General features: G+C 38.2%; 1 protein-coding gene across 1 annotated transcript; it reads right to left on the bottom strand.

Moving 5' to 3' along the window:
• Positions 1–460: 460 nt before the first annotated feature.
• On the bottom strand, positions 461–22,310 carry LOC101857000 (26S proteasome regulatory subunit 8). Its single transcript, XM_005091066.3, has 13 exons — positions 22,281–22,310; positions 18,874–18,945; positions 18,134–18,203; positions 17,170–17,267; positions 11,892–12,017; positions 11,466–11,627; positions 10,711–10,874; positions 8,421–8,497; positions 6,819–6,895; positions 5,807–5,905; positions 5,201–5,311; positions 3,547–3,633; positions 461–1,137 (listed from the first exon to the last, which is right to left on the bottom strand). The coding sequence occupies exons 1-13, from the start codon at positions 22,293–22,295 to the stop codon at positions 1,084–1,086; spliced, it is 1,212 nt and encodes a 403-aa protein (XP_005091123.2). The 5' UTR covers positions 22,296–22,310; the 3' UTR covers positions 461–1,083.
• Between the last annotated feature and the right edge of the window lie 1,099 nt (positions 22,311–23,409).

The following is a 23,409-nucleotide window of genomic DNA, read 5'->3' as shown; positions in this document are numbered from 1 at the left end:
AGTGTATCAAGTTGAAAGTTGACCAAAAAATATGAGTAGCTTCAGGCTGTTGTCAAAATAATGAAATCAAAGAAATTGATTTTTTGCTCCCACCCATTAGGCAATTTTTATTGTAAATTTTTTTTTGGGGGGGGGGGAATTGAACACCTCTAATGATTAGGAGTGTATTTTACTGAAAAATGATAAAAAGCACAAAAATGTGAATTTGTCGTTTCCGAAACCCCATCCCCTTCAATCACTAATATCTCGACTTATATTCAAAATATACAGATTTTTTACATCAAAACCAAGGCAAATGAGGCTTTAACTTACTTTAAGCTAATAGAAATAACCCCAATACCCCAAAAAGAGCACTTGATTCAACAGTGTGGTAACAATATGTACAAATGAAAATCCCCAAAATAAAATTTTCTTTCTGAAACTTTTCATTTTCTATTCATGAACACTGACAACAAATAAAACTGTTTCTTTCTTTTACTTTTATTTCCAAAAGAGTCATACGTGAGACAAATACATGATGACAACACAAGCATACACAATGGTGTCCTTAAAGAAAGAAGAACATAAATACAACAGCTACAACACAAATCCTATCCTGTCTTCACTGACAGGATGACTGATGTTTCCTTATGTTGTAGCCAACAAGACACACAAGAATTACATGCATGAATGTGAGTCTGCCAACCTTTGAACTCTTTCAGAAAAATAACAAATTGTTCAAAAAAATGATTATTCACACTTTCAACATCACAGTCAGTTCCACACACGTTCCCACATGCACACTATCACTCTCTCGTTGCAATATATTTACTTGTGGATCTGCACACAGGTACTTCATGCTTGATGACATTTACTGACATTTAGTGAAACTGATTCAAAATATGATTCATAAAACCCCCCTAAAGCATCAGTGGTCATTTATATATGCTGATGTAATATTTTCATAAGTTTCTCTAAAACTCAAACTGTAAATAAAATACATTGAGAATGCTTTTACGCAAGATTTTTCCTCCCATGTCAGTCTCATTTGAAAAACAGTTGTCACAAGCACAAAACTGCCTACAAAACAGGAAACAACAGACTCTACTTCCACTGTTTCTTGATGGATATATTCTTCTCAGAATCCTTCAGCATGATCTGTGGATGAGAAAGTATAGAGAAATGTAACCAAGTTTTGTACCTATTGCTGTAAACCCCACAACAAACTACACTATAACACAAATACATACTGGTTAAAAAAAGACTTGCAACACACTGCAGATGGCACCTGAACTCACTTGATCAAGCAGAACTGAAAGATGGCATTTATTGATTTTGTTTTCACTTCTTATCTGTTTCATATTAAGGCCACAGGAACACAATGTGTCAGTCTTTGTGCTTGTGCGTCTTCTAGTGGAAATGGATGTACGTATAGTAAACTTTAACACGGAGCAGTTTAATTCTGAATTCTTTTTACCATGGAAGGATTTCAAGCTCCTTTTTCCCCCCCCCCCATTCTTTGTCTTATACACTGCAGCTTCTCTAACACAATAACAAATTCCAGTAGATCTGGTTATCAGGAAGGAAGTTTATGCTGCTTCATCATTTCCCCTTCCACCCCTCCCCCCCTTTTTTTTGCACTCACTGTACCAAACCACTATCAAGACACTTCAGGAAGCTGCCAGCCATCCATAATTTAATTTGAACTTTGAGTTTCAAATCGTCTTTATAATGTGCAGCTACGTTATTTGCTTTTGTTGCGAAACTGAATTGTAGTGAGGAAAACCATCATATTATACAATGCATCAACAACCTCCCTTGAACCTAATTCTGCGCCGTCAAGGTATCTGTTTAGTATTGAAAATAAGGTTTCCCTTTTTTCCTCAATTTCCAAATGTTGGCAGCTCTGCAGATGTCACCCATATACATAAAATTTTGGTGCCGTTGACGCACTCTTCATTCCTCAAAATTTAAATGAAGGTAACATTCAGTATTCCTAAGAACAAGACAGAACCAGATTATAATATACAGTGGAGTCCACTTATAACCTGTCCTGAAATAACGAGAAGTCTGTTATAAAGAAACTATTCTAAAACTCCGTTTTTTCCCCTAGTTGATCTCTGTAAATAAAATACTGCTATTGCGCAATTAGACAGTCACGCGAGTTGGTTATAATGGAATATTGCTGCTGCTGTGCACAGCGCACAGACCAATTAACCATATAAAACCTCGCCAGTAGAGAAAGTTGTTGGTGATTCAGCGAAACAAAGAATGGGAGAGCCCACGCGAACCAACAATGAAGACCGGAGCGAATGAGTGGGGAGGGTGTGGCATGCGCAGACAAGCAGAACCCATCGCGTGATAGGCCAGCCTAGTCTAGATTATCTAGGCCTACCATGCCTCTCACTTCTCTGATGCGGGGATGGAGAGGTCACAGTGCTGTGATAGACGGAGTGAATGTGTGACGTGCGCAAGCAGACGGAATGCACCACAGGGTGTGATGGGGTGGGGGACAACACAGTAGGCGAGTTAGCCTAGAGCCCCTTTTTTCTGATCGCCAACGCCGAGCTGTCAACATTGTTAGTGCTAGAGAAAGAAACCTGATTCGATTTTTGATCAAGTAAGACCTAGAGCTCATGTTGAACAAAATCATTATCAGGGGAGATACAAAAGATTTCGCACCCGTTCTCTCCCTTTCGGAGGATTCCACTGTCATATAATTGTAGCTTCAGTGGCCTATGCATCATTATAAAATACTCTAGAATTGAGCCACTGGTTTCCTATTCCACTTAAAAAATATGTGAGTGTCTGCTGTTCAGCATGAATTCAAGGCTACATGGAAGAAGCAGCTGAGTAACTCCAAAGCGTACACGAGTTATTGCTGACGCTATGCATCTTCATAAATTAATCCAGAACTGAACTGTCTTCCCAAACATGTGACATGGTGAAAAAAGTGCATACTTCAAGTAAAAGTAAAAGGGAGATTTCGTGTTTGTAATATTCTATCACGTCTTGAATTCAATGAAGGATCGATAACAGAACACAGCGGATTAAGCACAGAGGTTTAACGGCTCTTGTTGCGGCCGGCACACTCGAAGTGCTAACAAAAAACAAGGACAATAGTGAAATGAAGCGAGACCCTAATTAGGTTACCGGAACTCAGGAAGTAAAACAATGAGGTCGTAAGTACTGTAAACATTAAAATATCATGACAGTAGGCTAAGAAACAACTCCAATATTTTTTTTTTACTACACATGCCTTGTCAGGTTGAAGATATAAGGAAGAATAATCAATACTATTGTGCCTATCTGCATTTTAGCACGCAATCACACGAAGAAGAAAACTATTGGGGACTGCGTGAATTTGACCTCATTTACCAAATTTTAAAAAACGCGACAAAACATTTTAGTATTCATTCTGACATTCTTTTTACACCTGAGAGAAAATGTATTTCTTTGAAAAATGTGTAATAACTTGGACCTGAGTGCACACCTGAGGCATATAAGTGTTGGTCTGTCATACACACATGCTATTTACAAATAACAAATACAACCCAATGCTCTCACCTTAGCCACAGCAAGCTCAAAGTCCTCTTGAGTCACATGCACGCGACGCTCTCGCAATGCATACATGCCAGCCTCTGTACAAACACCCTGAAAGAAAAGAACGAAAGGAGATATGCATGAAATACCGGCTCTACTTCAAATCCTCCTGAACAGGGTACAAGTTGTTGTTGTTATCAATCCAGGAACAGGGTACAAGCTAACGAGCAATATAAGACTTACCCCTTTTAACCTTTTTTTCATAACCACCGCAACAATTCTGGCCCAATGCAACTACAGCAGTAAATTTCCTTCCTTTCACATCCTTCCAAATTACTTCAGACCAATTTAAAAAAAAATATAAACCACATCAAACCTAAAGATGGAATCCACAAGGAAAGAGAAAGAGAGGGAGACCTAAAAAAGTACTTGGAAGAGGAACTTAGCTTCTGATCTAAAGAAAATAAATTGAAAAAAAAAGAAAAAGTAGAGGGTTTTACGGCGCTCGCAACTGCATAAGGTCATATGAGCGCCAAGGGGTGGGTGTCAACAGAGAAGTCTTTACAGCGAATCAGACTTAGACTGCTCACCTCTCTAGCTTCAACAGCACAAGGTCTGCTTCGACTATCAAGGCACCCCAAAATAGCAGGTCACAAGAGAGTGACAAACATACAAAAGAAGTAGATGAAAATGACAATAGTAAGGATCAGGAAAGAAAAAGTAGCAGTTCCCTGTTGAAGATCAGGCACAGTTATGACCGTGACACAAATCAGCCCATTTACAATTCTACTATGCTTGAACGAGATATGTCCCCCCCCCCTTTGGGAATGGGCTAAAGACACTTCAGTCAGTGGCACTGCCCCGGCGGATTAGGATACATTTGAACAGTGGTGGAGACTATAACTTGGGACAGAAGTATATGGAGAGCTTTAGTAGGTGGCCTATACTCTGGCATGTGGTGAGAAAGGCTGATGATGATGTGTATTAGTATGTTTTACTGCTCAGGGAAATGACTACAATTAAATCTTAAAACTGTCTTTTAGGCACTCACAAAGACGAAATGAGCGACAAAATAACATCTGTACTGCATCATTCACTCACTGAGAAGACAGTTCAAACAGACAGGACAGGAGGAAGAGGATCTAACAGGAGAAAGAGGATCTTACATCCCTAAATATATCTCAAGTAGAAGGATGCTGTTCAAGTTGCAGGCATTTTGTCAGGTTACGTCTAATTAAAAGTACACTTTTATGTGTAATAAAAACCCTGACTATGAATGCCTTTATTTCAACTTTAAGAATTTTTTCCCCCATCAAAGCAGTACATTTCTATACTCCCTATTCAAATGTTAAGGTCTCAAAGAGTCAGTTTTCTTGTAACATTTTAAAAAATCATACTGGAGTTACAAATTTTGTAAGAATACACAAAAACAGTTGAATAAAAATATGCAAATGCACACAACACCACTTTTGAAATTGCATGTAACAGAAATTGTAAGGACCCCCCCCCCCCCCCAAGTCCACCTCATTGTACTATTAACAAATTAATGCAAACAGTATCCAACTCTCATCCACCCCTCTAAATAACTTTAAAAGGTTCACAAAAAAACCCCAAACAAACCAGTAAGAACATAAGGACATTATGTCTGAAAGAAAAAAAGCATACAACTATGACTCACCTTGACTTCAGCACCAGATGCCCCTGGCATCATTTCAGCAATTTTGCGGAGGTTGATTCCTCTTGTGAGGTTCATCTTACGGGAATGAATTTTCAAAATATCCAAGCGGGCCTGAGAAAAAATTCAGAAAAAATAGTAATCAAATAATAGGCTAATTATTGTCAACCCCTGTTATGGAGGACTTAAAATAAGAAAGAGCCGAATGCCCTTTTTCTCAGAAACAATACATGAACCTGCACAGTTATTTATCAACAGTAAAATACCAGTACAAGAATGCATGAGAACTCACTAGAATAGAAAAATTCAATTTTTGAACTCTGATAAAGTATAAAACATACACCAAAGATTTTCATTTAAAAATTGTTAAGATAGGAAAAAAAAGCAGATCATATAATGCAGTCATTCATATAGTAAGAGAGTAAAATTCTTTTATCAGGTACATGAATGAGAACGGTGTGAGTACGAGGCCCACGAGGACAAAGTTGATGTAACATGAAAATATAACAAATTTTCCAGTAATGATACTTACATAAACTTCATGGCACTGACAACTTATTTTTACTTAAAATATTCCTTAGTTTCCACTCGTTACATTTGAAAGCTCACCTCTTCATTCGGAGGGGGAAACTCAATCTTTCTGTCAATTCTGCCTGGACGTAAAAGTGCGGAATCAAGGATATCAATTCTGTTAGTAGCCATGATAACCTGAGGAAAAAAACCCAACCCAATACACATACAAGGAAAATATAATAAAATCAATTTGATTCAACACAGAACCTTGAGTCAGTGTAATTTATATCTAAATGCTAATTGTATGTTTGGAAATACTCAGAACAGTTAAGCCTGGAAGTGCGCACCAGTTTACCTGAAGTAACCCTCCCCCAAATGCCCCACAGCCATGGCTGATCAGTTGTAAACATGGGGGGGGTTTGGCCAAGGTATCAGCTGAGATTTTTACCTGCTACTGAAAAGTGACCATTTACAGCTCTACAGAGGACAAAAGGCAAATAAAACCATATATTTTCTCAAAGCTGATAGAACAAGCCATTCAAAAATCACAAGCGATCGAACAACACCAAACAAGGTGCAAAACACAATGAAGTCGTCAATTAGTAAAGTAGGTGGCGAAACAAGTGATAACACATAGGGTAAGGCTGTTAAATTGGACAGCGTCACTTTATCGATCGATATCTCGGCCAATGGATGCGCTATGAATTCAAAATAAATTGCAAACTCATTGGTCACTACCAATAACTTTGATTTGCAATTTACTATGTCATTTACCATGTAAGTAATTCTGAAATTTTCAATTAAAGAAGTTCAGGGTCAACGCCCTCTATAAAGGGCCTGTGCACTATCCGATCAAAGAAGGTTGGCCCAATACAAGGTTGCGCGCTTCCCGGGTAGCCCGGCTCACGTGCTATAGGGCCGTTATGCTTCCAGAGGTAAATTTCATGATGGCAAAGTCTGACTACGAACTATTATCCCAGATAACTTATGGCAAAAAAGCAAAGTCAAAAAGTCTGAATTTTATATCTTGACTTGATTACAAAAAGTGAGGAGATTCCTCTCTCTACAGTGTTAAATTATTAAAAAATGAATAATAAAATGAAATAACCTTGATGTTCTGCTTTGGTTCAAATCCATCCAGTTGATTCAGCAACTCAAGCATAGTTCTCTGTACTTCACTGTCACCTGGGAAAGATTTACAAGTCAACATGCAAATTAATAAAAAAATAAAAAAAATTTAAAGTTTGTCACTGACCCTAATGACACTTACTTAAAAAAACAAAAACAAAACCCTAAACACATTCTCTAAGCATCAAAATGACTCACTTATTGAACCTTTAATACATTCAGCACTATTCCAAGTTAACATTTTCATTTAGTGGTACATGAAAAGCTATCTACCATACCTATCCCACCTTATATTATTCTTGACATACAGCAAAAGTAAATAATGTGCTAGTTCATTGTTCCTTAATATGCAATTTCCAGGGCAGCCCACCAATCACCATGTTTTATTAATCCAACAAATAAAAAGTATAGCCATGGACAGCCTTTCTTCCCTGGTGTGTCAAGAACAGGGGTTGTAGCTGAGAATAAATGTAACGAAAACAAAGAAGTGATGATAAAAAGACTTCTTGTCCCAGGCTCGTCATTGTTGAGAGAAGGAGTGTTTGTGTGTGTCTGTGGTGTGTATAGTTTCTGTTTGAAAAAACAAAAGAAACGTTTGAAATAACAGAGAACGCCACAAGCCTTTGATCCTGATTGTGCATCTCATCAGACCATGCCAAGCACCCAATGTAGCTAATTGTACCAAGTTTTAAACAACGATTCAAATTTGTCAAAATTCTCTCATTGACCTCGGCTGTCACCCACTACACAAAAAGGCAGGAATTTCCTAACAGTAACACCTTGACAACCTAATGTTTGACATACCCCTGGATTGTGCAAGTTTAAAGCCTAATATTTTTTAAAGCCTAATGTGGCACTGAGAGACTACAGGGGTTCAATACGAGGATGTTTAAGTCAGACAGCTGCCCGTGACGCAGACTGTCCAGTTCTGGTAGTTTTTCTCCCCTTATTCACCGGGAAGGTTGGCAGTGGGTTGGGGGAGCTATTTTTTAAGAAAAAAATCGGAATCAGTGGTATCACGATTCAATTCTTGTAAAATAGAATAAAAATCGTAACCATTTCGCTAAATTCATAATGATGAGCAATCCTGTACTTCCGACTTCACTTTGTACAAACAATATAAAAGGGCAAATTATATTTACTTGCCTCCTATTTGGAATTCATTTTCTCACGAAGGAGATATTTGAAAGAAATTGTCTCAACACTTGTTAGAAAACAGCCAGTAAAAACCTTTGACAGCAAAGGAACTGACTCCATAATACTGTACGCATACAGAGCAGAACACAGTTCTTGAAAATGGCCCCCTTGGGCAAAATTATTGGTTCATATTTCAAACTATTTTGGGTAGTCCAATCATCTCTGTACTTGAACATGTGCCTAACATTCAACCCCTTCAGATTAATGAATGTCCATTTTTTCAGAATCTTTCTAATTTCAATGATTTTGACTCCCACTCCTCATCTACTGCATCTTAGTGCTCTATATCAAGCTCAAAATACCAATAGTTCATCACACTCTAAATGTATGCACTCAAATCCATCAATATTAATGTTTCTTCTTTAAGCAGCTATCACATTCTTACCTCCTGACCCACTCTCTAAACGAGAAGATCCAATAGAATCAATTTCGTCCATGAAAATGATGGATGGAGCATGTTCCCTGCGGGGAAAAAAAGTGATATCCAAACACTTGTGTAAAAACCAAAATGAGAAGAATTTATTATAATGGCAAGCTGCTCACAGCTAACAGCGGCTTGAGGTCGAAACCACTGTGCTGGTCAGCCAGCGGCTTGGGGACATTCCTTTATGACAACTTCAACATCAAATTATTCTACAGCATTTGCTGAAAACAGGTCTCTTTTAACGGGAGTTCATCCATGAGATGAAGAACTATCAAAATAGGTTCAATTGTTTTGATTTAATGACATGACCACTTTAGAGAGGATTTTGTCATGTTTAGATTTACTACCAAAAAAGGGCTGCGGCATAGTGGGTATATCCCCCCCCCCCGGAGATAAGAGTTAAATTTATCGCTGCCTGAAATATTTCTAGTATTGACAACTAGTTTAAGGAAAAACAAATTTCTAATTAACGTGTAAAACATTCTCAGCACTTATAATAATAATGAATAATGTGGGGGGGAATTCAGCTCAAAATTTTTAGCTTCTTTAGCCTCTCTTACAACTATTTCGTTACATAAAAAAACCATAAAGCCTTATTTCTTCCCATATAGGGCATGTTTGTCACCACCATTTCCTCATAAAGTCAATCTTTCAAAATTCTTTATCGCCTATTGTCTCGAAACGTGGTTTTTCTATATACTTTAAAAAAATAACTCCACCATTTTTAAATTAAAAAAAGATGTAAAACTTAGTGGGATGAATTTTTGATACATGCAATAGGTTTTTGTTAATGGTGATCGGAGTGGATTTTCATGGATTTTTTAAAATGCGAATACTACGTCAGGAAAAAATTCATTAAAAATTTTCTAGTATGTTTTGGAAAAATTTATCACACAGATTTGTTTGTCAAGATGCATGCAAAAAAACCTATTTCTTTCCATGAAAAATACATGCGGTATTAATTACATAAGAAATGTGACAAAAATCAAATATGATGGCCACGGTATCCATGGAAACAAAAATAAATTTGTTTCTCAAATTTAAATGTGGATTTTAAGACTCCTTACTCTTACTATGCTTGTTATATGTGTGAAATTTGGTAACATTTGATCCATCAATGAGCAAGGTAGCCCCCCCCCCCCTCCAAGTGTCAACAGCCATAATTTAATCAACCACAATTATGAGTCTCTATTTTGTTTTTTTAAACAATCTTGTTTATTAATATGGCCTAACATTTCAACTCTTTCCCAAATGAGCTATATTTCCAGTTGTTGTTGTTAGCGATCCAGAAGCATCTGAGCTTTAACTCTTCTGCACAATGCCATTCGGTAATAGCTGCATGTCTGTTCTAATTGTTGTCTTGAGGAGTAGAGGCAATTAGATGTGTGGGGTAGCTTGGGAAGAAAACATCCCCTAAAATCAGTTAGTTTTCTACAGAAGAACAGATGATGTTCCACTGTCTCTGAGGGGTAGTCACATAGTGGGCAAGCAGCAGACTGCTTTACTCCAATTCGGTTGAGATGTTGTTTGAGGGGTACATGTTGTGTTGTAAGTTGGAAGATTATTGACTGATCTCCCCTCCTCAACTCATTAATTGGATCTTTGACCAGTGGTTTATTCATGTGGCCATACATCCTCCTTCCTGTCGTACCTGTGGCCCAATCATTCATCCACTCTTCCTTGAGGTTTGACTTGATATTTCCAGTAAACATTATACTTTCTGACAATGTACAGGTTCGTTCATGGTTTTTACTTTGTTGGTTTGCTTCTTCTCACACATTGTCCAATATAATATGGTGAAATAATACAATTATATGCTACTTGTTAGCAACTCTTGGTGGGTTAACCCTATCCGTACGTCGTGTTTTACTATTGTATGCATACGATGCCGGGAACTCTGTGCCACCACTTTCCAAAGAAGAAACTTATTAGTTAATCTGACCCGAACGCTTTGAATAGCAGTCTGTCAAAATGATTTTTTGATAAATACTGAAAGTTTTAAAGAGATCTTTGTACTAGAAGTATTCTAAAATGTGAAGAATACAACCCCGGGGGGTACAAAATGACCCCAGAGCTTACAGATAGGGTTAAAGAGCCATAGATATTTTATAGTAAAATTCACATAAATGCATATCTGACAATAAAATACCACATTTTCTTAACATGAAAACCACGTCTCTAACCTACAAATCAATGTAACAGTTCTGAAAATGAACACAACAAACGATCAAGCAAGAACTGCTTTACTTACCTTGCCATGACAAAGAGTTCTCGAACCATACGAGAGCCTTCTCCAATGAACTTCTGAACCAGCTCTGAGCCAGAGACTCGGATGAAAGTACACTCTGTGTGATGAGCTACAGCTCTTGCAAGCAAAGTCTTTCCTGTGCCTGGCGGTCCGTACAGGAGCACACCCTGAAAGAGAAAGAAATATGGAGAGTCCACAAGAGCTTAAACTAATTCCATGCGTGAGAAAAGACCAGTTACTACATTGAACAATTTGCTGATTCTTAGATTTGGAAAAACTGGTGTGAAGTAATACTTCATTAAACTTCAATAATGATAATTTATGAATTTCTTCATCTCAAACAAAATTCACAAGAGACTTTTGAAACCTAAGGTTGGTTTCTCAAATAGCTGGATACTTGGATCATCACATGAGCACAGGAAAAAACTGATGTAGTACATATTGTAAACAATACACAGTTATTGAAAACCCTTCATCCAAGTTTAAACCATACTGATCTTTCTACTTTTAGAATGGCAAGTCCACAGAGTTTTGAGCAAAGGCATGAAAGAGTCTATACAATAACAGCCACCTTTTGGTACACATCTCTTGAAAAAATTCCAAGGACTATATCACTACGTTTTATCTTGCCACCAAAGTGCTTAAGTTAAATCTTAGTTTGAAAGTGAGTTTCAAAACAGCATCCAATTTTGCAAAAGATGCTAGCTGAACACCCTCCCCCCCCCCCTCAAGAACATGATAGATCACAGATATCATACCTTTGGCTGAGCAATTCCCAGGGCCTCAAAAAGTTCAGGATGTTTCACAGGCAGTTCAATAACTTCTTTGATTTCCTTGATCTGCTTATCCAGACCTCCAACCATTTCGTATGTGGAGTCAGGCACTTTTTCTACCATCATCAAACTGACTAATGGATCAACCTAAGAAGAAAAAAGAAAAAGACAAATTAACTAACTGTATGAAAAAGTTGAAGCTCACTGCTTTTATAAGACAATTTAAAAAAAAGTTAACTACAAAAAAAATGGTATACAAAATCTTTATTTGAAAATTTTAACAAAGGTTGTGTGAACAGGCGAGATTATAAGTGAATATCTTAATTTATTGGGGGTTACAATTTCAGTCAAAATCTAGCTTCTTTACATTATCATCAACTGATTCAATCAGCTAAGAAAGTGCATACTTACCTTGTTAGGCAAAATCTTGTGTAATACATAGCTATCATTTCTCAGGGCGACTCGGCAGTTCGGGGTCACTTGATTCATATCAATGTTTTTATCAATGTCAACCACAAACTTTCCTTCTGGGTGAACCTGCAAAGGTAAAGTTAAAAATAAATGAACAAAAGTATCCTCACCCAATTCTCTGCATTTTATTCTCTTTTTAAAAAAAGGGTTGAAAAGAGCTCAAACAGGTCAAATTTCGCTGTTACTGAGGCCCACAGACTGCAAAATGCGTCCACACTTAGGCAGCAGCTTGGGAAGGGGAAAAACAGTAAGACAACTAGCCTGTGGACTCATTTTGCAGTCTGTGGGCCTCAGTAACAGCTTTCAACTGTTTCCCTTTTCCTTTAATTCCCACTGTCCTCTTCTCCAGTTTTGCGATGCTGGAGTGCACAACTTCGCCACCCTGCTCGCCCATTAAACCAAGGCCAAATCCATATCTTTTAATAAAAGGCAGACGGTGGTGCTCTGATATGTGTTGTTTGGGTGTGACTGTGTTTGGAAATAGTCGTCTGTACTGCTTCAATATCCATAAATTGCTGTTCCTATAATAATGTCAAACTCAGTTTCTTGTATTTTATGGGTGTAAGGGATGAGGTAGTGTACTTTAGCATAGCTGTTGTTTAATAAATCAGATTTTTGTCTGATTGCGTGAGCTGCATCTATGATGTTTTGGTTAGATGTAACTTGTAAGAGCCGCAGTAAGTGTACAAATGTGTTTTGTGATGCTTGTGTACACTCGGTGCTTCAAGTATTGGTGACAGTTGTTTCCTATCAGAGATCGATTATGGTAAGGTGTCCAGCTGTGTAAACCTTCTTCAATACTTTTTTGTGTGGCAGATCAGGTTGCTTCTCGAACTTGTTTCCTTAAGCGGAATATGCGCTGTACACATTTGTTGCACAGTTTACCGGAACGTGTGTCTGCACTTTCCGCGTCCTTGTCAGCACGATAGAACATGAGTAAGTCATTTTTAAAATTTACACAAAAATATCTGCCCTGGTTTGCCTTCTTAGCCTTTTTACTTCTGGCCCCGCATGTTCTACAGTTTTTTTAACCACTCAAGGTGTAGTTCCCGGGTGTGTTTCATCTTCTTTCATGTAATAGACTCTGCTAACACTTGTTCATAAAGAATCCTGAAAAGAGAAAAGGGACCTCGGGCGAATACCGCACAGGGCAGCGCTGCGGATAGGGAAAATATAACAGGGTGAAGTAACAAAACTCACCCCACTGCTAAAGTTTTTCAGTGAATCTAAACAAATTTTTCACAAATAACTTCCTTACTGTCTCTTGATACTGCAGATTAAAAAATGATAACAATTTGCGTTTCACAAATGGAAAAAAATCCTGACCTTTGTAGCAATCCAAGAAATACGTGCGCCACAAGGTAGTGTGTGCACACGCTCAGACCTAAAAATGAACTAAAAGATGCGGGTTATCTGGGAGAGTCTAGGCTTTCATTTGATACCTCACACACCCAAACTGAAAGATAAGGCAGGACATTTACAGGGGTTTAAATCAAGAGAAAATTACAGACTTTCTACCCGAAATCGGCTAACAGCGCTTTCACACAGGAAGCGATGCACGACCTGACTGTCAGGTAGGATTTATAACCCCGGAAGGTCAGCAGATGGGTTAAAGTAAGTGCTCCGCAAGGATAGTAGAACTGAACAGCTGTGAGGTGTGTGGCAACCCCCTCATAAGTGACAACTAGCAGCTTCAGTACATTTGAAAAATGTCTTCTGATTAATATCAACACAAACATTAACATTTCCCTCACTGTTAGTTCATTAGTTAATGAAGTCACTCAAGCAATTTCTTGAAGGGAAATGTGTGCGCACATGGTTATTTGTGTAAAAGAAAGAGAGAGAAGTACAGAATAATACTATTTTAAAAAAAGCAATAATCAAAACAATGACAACCCCTCCCCCTTCTGAACAGACAGAAGGGAGGGGGGAGGAGAGATCAATGTTCAAGCAATAAGACGAGTAACAGTGGAAATGAAGGGAAAGAAAAAAGGACATAACCAGAGATGTTCATGGGTGAAAGCAATGACAGGTTAAAAAACCTGAAATCCCAATTAGTAAAATGTCTACGCCTGAAAATTACACATGTTGAGAAACGTCTTCAGATAAACACACACAATATTAGAAATACACATATTCCTTCATGATACATACATGTAGTACATGTACTCTCATCAATGTATTCCTTTGACAACAATCCATCCAATCAGGTTCTGGGTCCGCAAATCAGCAATGTGCTATTCCTGGATGTTAATTTTTTACAAAGACTCTTTTCACAATCCCCAATGAGACACAAAAGTGTCGTGTCACTGTCACAGTCCACATATTTGTACTTTTTGAACTACAACTGTGGCTTCTTGCTAAATAAGAGTTCAGCAATAGTGCACAGCACTTGTGCACACATTGTTTGGTGCTGTAGGTTGGGTTGTTGCAGTTGATGGTGAAATCGGCAGGACATAGAAATCTTTTAGTTATGTCCGAATTTTGCAACAGACAAACTCTATGCTGCACAAAGGAAGATAACCATGTTGGACAATCAGGTCAAAATTTACATCAATTATGTCCCCTTGTGCAAAACGGGCGTGCGAGATGGATTCATGGCAATTTCATTTCTAAATTTTAATGCTGTAGTCCTCAGTCTTAACTGAAATAATTTGGCTTGACATAGATCTAGATAAAGCTATAGCCTGAACCTTTTGAAACCAATGAAACACTGCTTGTTCCACTGCTATTTACTTTATCAGTTTATGTATATAAGTATATGCCTTTTCGTCCCTGGTTCAGCACCGTTCTCAATATTTTCCAGTGGTTCTTTTTCTTTAGATCGGAATCGCAAACATTTTGTAGATTGGGTTTTTTATATTGATTTTACATCCACTTCTGCTAAGATCAGCTGTTTGTCATCAACCGAGAAGCCTTTGTATGATTCTTTTATTCCGCTATGGTTCACTCTCTACTACAATTTCAACTAGATCTAACTGTGCAGAACGTCAGTTAGCTGCTGCATAGTGCGTAATCTCTGTTGAAGAGAAAGTGCTGACACACTTGGCGACAATAGGGCCTTACCGGCTACGTGCCTTCACAAGCAGACGCTCTGCTCGCATATGTCTGAACCAAATCGGCCACTCTATGAAATCTAAAAATCAGGATCTTATGGTGAAAAAATCGGAATCGACGACAACTCACCATGGTGACTAGAGAGCCGATTAAAACATTTTCCAGGGGTGTTAATAAATTAAATAAATATCCACATATAGGCCTTCTGCGCGCGCTCACGCATGGGTGTGTTTTATCATTATCTTTTTTAAATGCTGAAGACTCCTTGTCCAAGTGTCTACCCTCCCTCCCTCCCCTGTAAGTCCCCAAAGACGCTTCAATCAGTGTGCATGAACTTAAGTTCACCCCGTCAACGGACAGTCCCTGACACAAACGAAACTCGCACGCCAAACTAATGTCACGTGATGAGAACACATGATTGAAAGGTTTGCTCACAGATCTTGATGACCGACTAAACAGAAGTTGGACAAAGCTTGTTTCGAAGTAAAAGCAAAACTATGAATAACATTGATCATTTGTATGCCACAATTGAAACAGTTATCAGGCCATCGTCGGAGAATTCAGAGATTACGAGTCCGGTAGCTCAACATTAACAACTAGACTATACAGCAACTAAAGTGAGCAGGCTAGATTTAGATCTAGATCTACCGCTAAACACTTCTGTGTCGTAAGAAACAAACACGTCCTCGGCCTACACCCAGGCAACACTACTGCCCTCGGCTTAGGCCTATTGAGAGGTCATAGGCCTTCACTCATACTGCCCCCCCCCCCTCTCTCCCCACGGCTATATACAGGCCTTCATGTAATCATGTAATTAGATCTACCCTCGATGTCGCCGATTCTTTCCTTCGCTGAGCATGAATTGTAAAGTCTTTATGTGTGTTTTAATACACAGAATAATATAGGCCTTTAACTTCAGGTTCAAGAAAACATTCGGGACCTCAAATTCTGTTCGCTATATCTGTTATTCTAAGGGCGTCTTATCTACATTTAATGACGGAATGAATTTCTTTTTTTTGTTGTTGTTGACAAAATCACACGCACACTCTTTAAAGTTTGACCACGAAATGTTTGTGCTTGTCTAAATGACCCACAGACATAAGCCAAAAATGTCAAAACCAGCCACAATTTGCAAAGTAGGGCTAAACCTGGGTAAATCACAGACAAAGCGGTCTTGTCATATCAATAACTGTAATAACATCGTGGTCGTAGTGTTTACTGCAACATAAATCTAATTGGGTTATTTATGGGCATGTAAGGCTCATTTTGGCCAGTAGGGAAAGCTGAGACAGACCAGCAACGTAACCAAATGCAAATATCCAGAAAATGAGGATTGGGAGAATGACTACTTCCAAAAGGTTCATGAAGTCGACAATTTGTCCCAAACCGGAAAAGTTGGAAAGCTTATTTTCAAAAGCCCGAATTCCGGTATATGCCGGAAAACTTTCACCCCAGGAGATGTTGCCAAAACAAAATGCATGTACCTGCATCCAGCAAAGAGAAACCACTTAAACAAATAATAAATGGGGGGGGGGGGGGGGGGGGGGGCCCGGGGGGGGCTGATACATGTATGTAAATGGTGCAATCATTCATGTGCCTATAGGGATCAGAGTATCGGATTACTACTCCTCTTCCCTAGGCATACAGTGACCATGTGAACCAACTATAACTCACTCTTAAGTCAAAGTTGTTTTTCAAACAGAACAGGGCTATTCCAAACTCACTACCTTCCCTAGTCGCAAGTTTAGTTTAGTTTTAGTAGAGGTTTTACGGCGCTCACAACTGCATAAGGTCATATGAGCGCCAGAAGACTAGAGGTGTTACAAGAGAGTAACAAACATAAAAAACAAAAAGGGGAGATAAGGATGATAGATGTTTGACAGGAAAAAAGGAGCAAACCACACCAGAGCACTCGCCAACCACCCACAGCAGCAAGTTCGTATCTGAGAGGCACACAACACCCATTAAAAAAAACCCAACCCAAGTTAAATACTGTGCTGGTGATTTAGATGATGATACAATGATCTTGACTTAATTTTTTTTTAAACCTGGAAATTCGTTTAGACTTTGTCAAAAACTCCGCGACCATATATCACAGAAGCAGTGAAACGAGTCACACTATACTAAGAACACCAATAACGAGCCTACTGCAATCACTCACCTTGACTAACACTTTTTTCTTGTCCATCGGTTTCACAACCTCTCCAACATAAGAGCCTTGCTCCTGCAACAGCTGCAGTTCCTCTCTTAGCATCCGAACTGTAAAAGTAACCCAAGAACATCAGGTATCATTGGAGAATGAATCAGAATCACCAGTATAAAAAAGCTGCAAAAAGGAATCAATTTTTCATGTCATGTAAAAAAGTTGTCAACAAAAATATGCATTCTCCCAGAACAATTATTATTATAGTAGAGTTTTACGGCGCTCGCAACTGCATAAGGTCATATGAGCGCCAAGGGGTGGGTGTCAACAGAGAAGTCTTTACAGGGAATCAGACTCATTCTGCTCACCTCTCTAGCTTCAACAGCACAAGATCTGCTTTGATTATCAAGGCACCCCGGAAATAGCAGGTCACAAGAGAGTGACAAACATACAAAAGAAGTAGAGGATAATGACAATAGTAAGGATTAGGAAAGAAAAAGCAGCAGTTCCCTGTTGTAGATCAGGCACAGTTATGAGCGTGACATGAATCAGCCCATTTACAATTCTACTGTGCTTGAACGAGAAATGTCCCCCCCTTTGGGAATGGCCTAAAGACACTACAGTCAGTGGCACTGCCCCGGGGGGTTCCCAGAACAAAGAATGGAGTAGAGGTATATTAAGTAGAAGAATAAACCATGCAATCTAGTGCACGTTAAAGATGCTAATTTTTCACAAATCTATATATTTTACAAATTAATTACATTGCTCTTATACCAACGTTCCTTTCCTGAAGTATAGTCTAAAACTGTGATGTCCCCTACCATAATAAAAATAATAACAACGTGGAAGCAGGAATCTGTGAAAATCCATTCCACCAGTTATATAAGTACTAAAGTTCAGGTTATGACAATTTAAGTTCAAGACTAAAAGTAAAACTATCATGATCAGTTTAAAGTATCAATGATGGCACACCATTGCTTACCTTTAGCATTCAGCTCATTTCGCTGAGCTTCTAAACGCCTCAAGTTCTGCGTTCCCTCTGTGACAACAAGCTGAAAACAGGACATTGAATTGCTTCAAATTTGATGTAGTAATCACTTTTTACATTATAAAATACATCACACTATCAACAGACACCATACTATGCTTCAAATAACAATTACACAAAAAAAGAAAACACAAAGAGGACCAGGAACAAATAAAAAAACCAACCTAAAAACCTCTCTGAGACTACCAAAACATTGATAATAACTTTTTCCAAAATGCCTCTATAACTTATATAACATTTTAATAGAATGAATGTAGCATGCTCAATCTAAATTAAAATTATGATTGAAATTTTTTTGGAAAAGGTATTCTTTTACTTTCACTACCTGCTCATGCTCTGGTTTTGTCAAGCCCTTTTCTTGATCATTTTTATCAGTTTTACATAACATTGATTGACATTATATTAGTCGCAAATTAATATTTTTGAGATGTTTGATGTTTTCTGTTCCAACTATATTACAAGCCTAATGGCGTAGTAATTTCCGCCCTTTGGACCTATTGGGTGTGTGTGTGAAAATTTTTTCTGGCCACGGGTGTGATTAGAAATAAAAATGACAGCAGTTTGACCCTCAAAGCAGTGCATTTGTGTGCCAGAGGGAAAGTAAAAATTTACACAAAAAAACCCTTGTAAAAAAATATGTCATACCAAAAGCTGTAACAATCTCATTTTCTCACCTGCAACTCTTCTATCTTACTGACATAGTACTGTTTGATGCCTTGATGATTGTTCTCATCAACCTCCATTTTCTGAAAACACAAAAATAGATTTTTATGCATTCAACAAATTATACAGTCAACCTTCTCTTAGGATCTTAGAGGTAGAACTGAAAGGAAGCAAGAAACATACTTTTTTGAAAGGGATATCTTGAAGAAATAGAAAAGAAGGTGATTTGGAAAGGACAAATCATAAAAAATGCCAATTATGATGACAACTGCTATGTGACTTAGTCTATTATATTATTAAAACTAACTGAATAGGATGGATCAACTTGGGATTTCTCCCAAGCCAAAACAATGAGTATAAGTAAATCAGCAGTGACCCAGAGCACACTTAGACTTAAATTTAACACTTGCCAGGCCAGTAGAACGTCAGTAAGCAAAACAATAACATAGCAATGCCCACCGAGCGCGTTTTGTTCTGCCGATTTTTGGCCCCCGCCGCGGGGGTGTTTCGTGGGACGCACTAACGCAAAGGTTGTTGTCTTCAACTTGCTCTCACGCCGATTCTCGTGAATGGATATGAATGAAACTTGGCAGTCAATTAGAAAAGAGGTCAATCTCGTAGTATGCAGTTTGAGAACATTGTACCCATCCTAGAAGCAGTCGAAAACGTTTGCGAAAGTGGTTGAGGTGGTGCGTTTTGAAGATTTTTCGGAGCTGTGATTTGTCAAACTGACTGATACATTGTACACCATTTTTCTTTATTCCCTTAAAATTTCATGCTTCTGTGTTTAAAGGTTTTTGCGTATTCTTGAAAAATGTGGGAGTAACTAAGGGAAAAAGCGACATTGCAATTTGCGCGTGTTGGGTGAACGACCGGCGGCTGGGAAATTTCCACTGAGTGACATCATCAGCCATCGGTCGCCTCGGGCGCTACAAACGAGGTCCCGCTTATGTGAACCGGAAGGGGGGGGGGGGGAGGGAGAAGGATACTTGAAAACTAAATGGGGGCCTTGATAACTTGCATTTTAGTCACAATACAATAGATGTAGTCATTTTTATTTGCTTGATTGCATGATAGAAGAATAGAAACAGAAAAGCAAACATCTTGAGAAGTGGTATGGCATTGTGTTTGCGTTATGAAAGCCTATTTCCCCCTCTGGGGAAAGCACACACTTAGACTCGTCCTGTGTGCTCTGTTTGGAAAAGTGAGGCATTAAGATTGTTTTTAAAGAGTACGGTACTTATTTAGTCCAGTCTGGGAAGATAGTCTCGTTTATACATTGATATCGTTCACGCGTGTGCATGTGTGCGCGTGAGAGAGAGAGAGAGAGAGAGAGAGAGAGAGAGAGAGAGAGAGAGAGAGAGAGAGAGAGAGAGAGAGAGAGAGAGAGAGAGAGAAGTGTGGGGGGGCGGGGGGAGGAGGGTAGATATGTTACATTTATAGTATGAGTTGTAGCCTACACATGCGAAGTATTCCCATGAATTGTAAACTATATTATCTAAACGCATCTTAATCTACCACACCATAGGACACTGACTAACAATGGATTTACACTGAGACGATCTTATTTTCTATAACAAAGTATGCATGCTTTTACTAGTAGAGAACTGGATTTATCAGACTAATAAATCCAGTTCTCTACTTACATTTTTGTGACAAATTGATCCAGAGCATTGCTTGGCAAGGAGGAACCTCTTATGTTTCCAAGTTCCATTTAAATATCATGACTTTGAGAGAGGATATGACTGATAATCTTTGTAAATCTGTAAAGAACGCCACTTTTTTTAACCTGTTAATGTCTTTACAACTCAAAAAATATGATAGATATTAAAAATCTAACAGCATGATTAAATTCTGCATTAAAAACTGTACTAGAGTGCCAAGTTTCATTTACATACTCCAAAAAAAAGGCGAGCTATGACAAATATTGTCTCAAAACGCACCGAAAACCGCCACATTTTCACCTCTATAAACAACTTCATAACAAAAAGTAGGATAGCTATGAAAAATCTGAAAGCAGGAATAGATTCTGCACTAGAAAATGTACTGGGCTGCCAAGTTTCATTTAAATACCCCGAGAAAATAGCGAGTTATGACGAATACTGTCTCAAAACTCACCAAAGAACGTCCCATATTTTGGGTGTATACAGACCCGGTAACCGGGAACAAAGTCACAAAGTATACAGACCCGGTAGGGGAACTCTTTTGTGATTTCGGAAAGTTTCAGCGCCCTCTTGGCTCAGGGTAGACCTAGGTTCTTCTAGATCTATGGCCTAGTTTCGAGGCTAGCCTAGATCTAGATCTAAATGAAGATTGCGGATGTCTTTTCAACGAACGATCGTTTTTCCTCAGTTTTGGAGTAGGAGGAATTACAATTTTAAGAAAAGAACAATGTCATAATTTCAATCGAGCAGTCACCCTGTCTCTCTCTCTCTCTCTCCTCTGTCTCTGGGTATCACTCGCATTCTCTTTTTCTTTGTATGTCTCTGTCTTTCTTTCTCCCCACCTATTGCTATTTCCCACTCTATCTTTCTCTCGTTCCCTCCTGCCAACTGGGGCATGTCATATCATATATACATTTTGCAAGCACTTCCCCCAGCTCTCACTCTCTCTCTCTCTCACACAAACACACACACTACCGGGTCTGGGCGCTGAAACTTCCCGAAATCTCAAGAGTTCCCCTACCGGGTCTGTATACTTTGTGACCCTGTTCCCGGTTACCGGGTCTGTATACACTTCGTTTTTCATTATTTATAAAAGTGTACCAAAAATTAATTGATTAAAAAATTCGTAACTTTTTTGTTTATTGATGGATTTCAAAAATGCAAAAAGTTCCATGCTCTGTGGAGATACAGCTACAAAATGCACCTATTTACAAACACTTTCTGTCAAAAAAACGTTTTTCGTGGTCATTGCTAAATTATAACATCATTAAGTAACATAAAAGAGCTCTGAAGCTCAAAAGTCAACCGCTTCGTTCAAAAGTTGGGTCCACCAAAGTTCAATCTCACCTAATCTACACATAGAATCTACAGACACAACAACACTCGAAAACGGTGTGAGTGATGACAATAATTAGATCTAGAATAATTCAATAATAATAATAAATAATAAAACAAAATGATTCAAAATGAATCAAAATGTGTACTTTGGGCTTTGCAGCTCTGATTACTACTGATTAGTCTAGATCTAGAATCTAGTCTTGGCTCTCTTCCCTTCTTCGAATTCGAATCTTATTTTCTACTAGATATCTAGATCTAGAATCTATATTTTAGATCTAAAATCTAGATTTAGATCTAGCCTAATAAATTAACTAAAAAAGCAAGTTCTTCCTCTCACTCTCATCAGAGAACAAGCAGAACGGCGACATTTGAGTTTGAGATTTGCGCATTATTCAGAGGGTAAAACAAATGACTACCAATGTCAACAGCATTTTAATCTGTATTTTTCTTGTCATGACCCAGTCGATCAAGAAACAAACCCTCCAAAACAAGACAAAAATCAAAACATCTAACGTTTCATGCGAATATCAAACCGAAAAAGCGAAATGGCATTGTCATTACCTTCTCCGCCATCTTGAAAGCAACTGTGAATAATAAAAAAGTTGGATGGTATGGAAAATAAACTGGGACAAATATTTGCCTATTTATTGTCTTTTATATTTTTTTCAAAACGCTTTTAGCACAATAATAATAATTTATTTTTATGTGCACCCACTTGCTAGTTCTAACGATTGATTAACCTTTCTTAAAGTTTAATTTATTTTTATTCACCTACTTTTTGTTGAAAAAAACTTCCGTGTCAAGTTTGTAGTGGCTGAGTTGTCCTAAAAATATAACTAATCATTGTATTGATCTCAAGAAGAAGAAGAAGAAGAAGAAGAAGAAGAAGAAGAAGAAGAAGAAGAAGAAAAAGAAGAAGAAGAAGAACAACAACAACAACAGCAGCAACAACAACAACAACAAGGGGAGGAGGAGATAGGGGTTGTAGTGGTGGTGTTACTGATGGAAGAGCTGAGGAAGAAGAAATTTGCTGTTTGCCAACTCCATAGAAACAGCTCTTTCATGCAGGCATATGAATAGACGTTCTCTCAGTCACCATTTTTGTTTGTTGATTAGCAAGTAGGCTATTATATTACTATCATTTTTATGATCCATGCATCCATGGACCTGTCTTTGTCAACCCTTCCAGTAAAAATAAGTGATGCCTACTATTTTATTCAACCCACACAAACCATTGGTTTTGCATAATGGGCAGGCCTTGATTCTAATAAATAAATGTAAAAGTATATATGCATTTACCGTCTGCAAAAAAAAAAAAAAGTATATTATGTAAACCTTGCATTTTAGGTGCGCAATGAATAAAATTCCTCAACCAAATGACATAGCGATAGACACAGGCTACCCCCATCCCCAAGCCCCTCCCTTCTCCAAGCAAAGGCAATCATGTCGTTTATATTTCTGCCAGTTTGTCGTGTAGAATACGAAGATGGCAATCGGCGTATGCCTTTTTTCTCTTTGACACGGGGGTACTCAAACTTCATTTGA

The sequence above is a fragment of the Aplysia californica genome, unplaced genomic scaffold (genome assembly GCF_000002075.1).
Source record: "Aplysia californica isolate F4 #8 unplaced genomic scaffold, AplCal3.0 scaffold00025, whole genome shotgun sequence".
NCBI classification, from domain to species: Eukaryota; Metazoa; Mollusca; class Gastropoda; order Aplysiida; family Aplysiidae; genus Aplysia; species Aplysia californica.
Note: the sequence above shows the minus strand (reverse complement) of the source record. Positions and strands in the feature narration are given on the sequence as shown.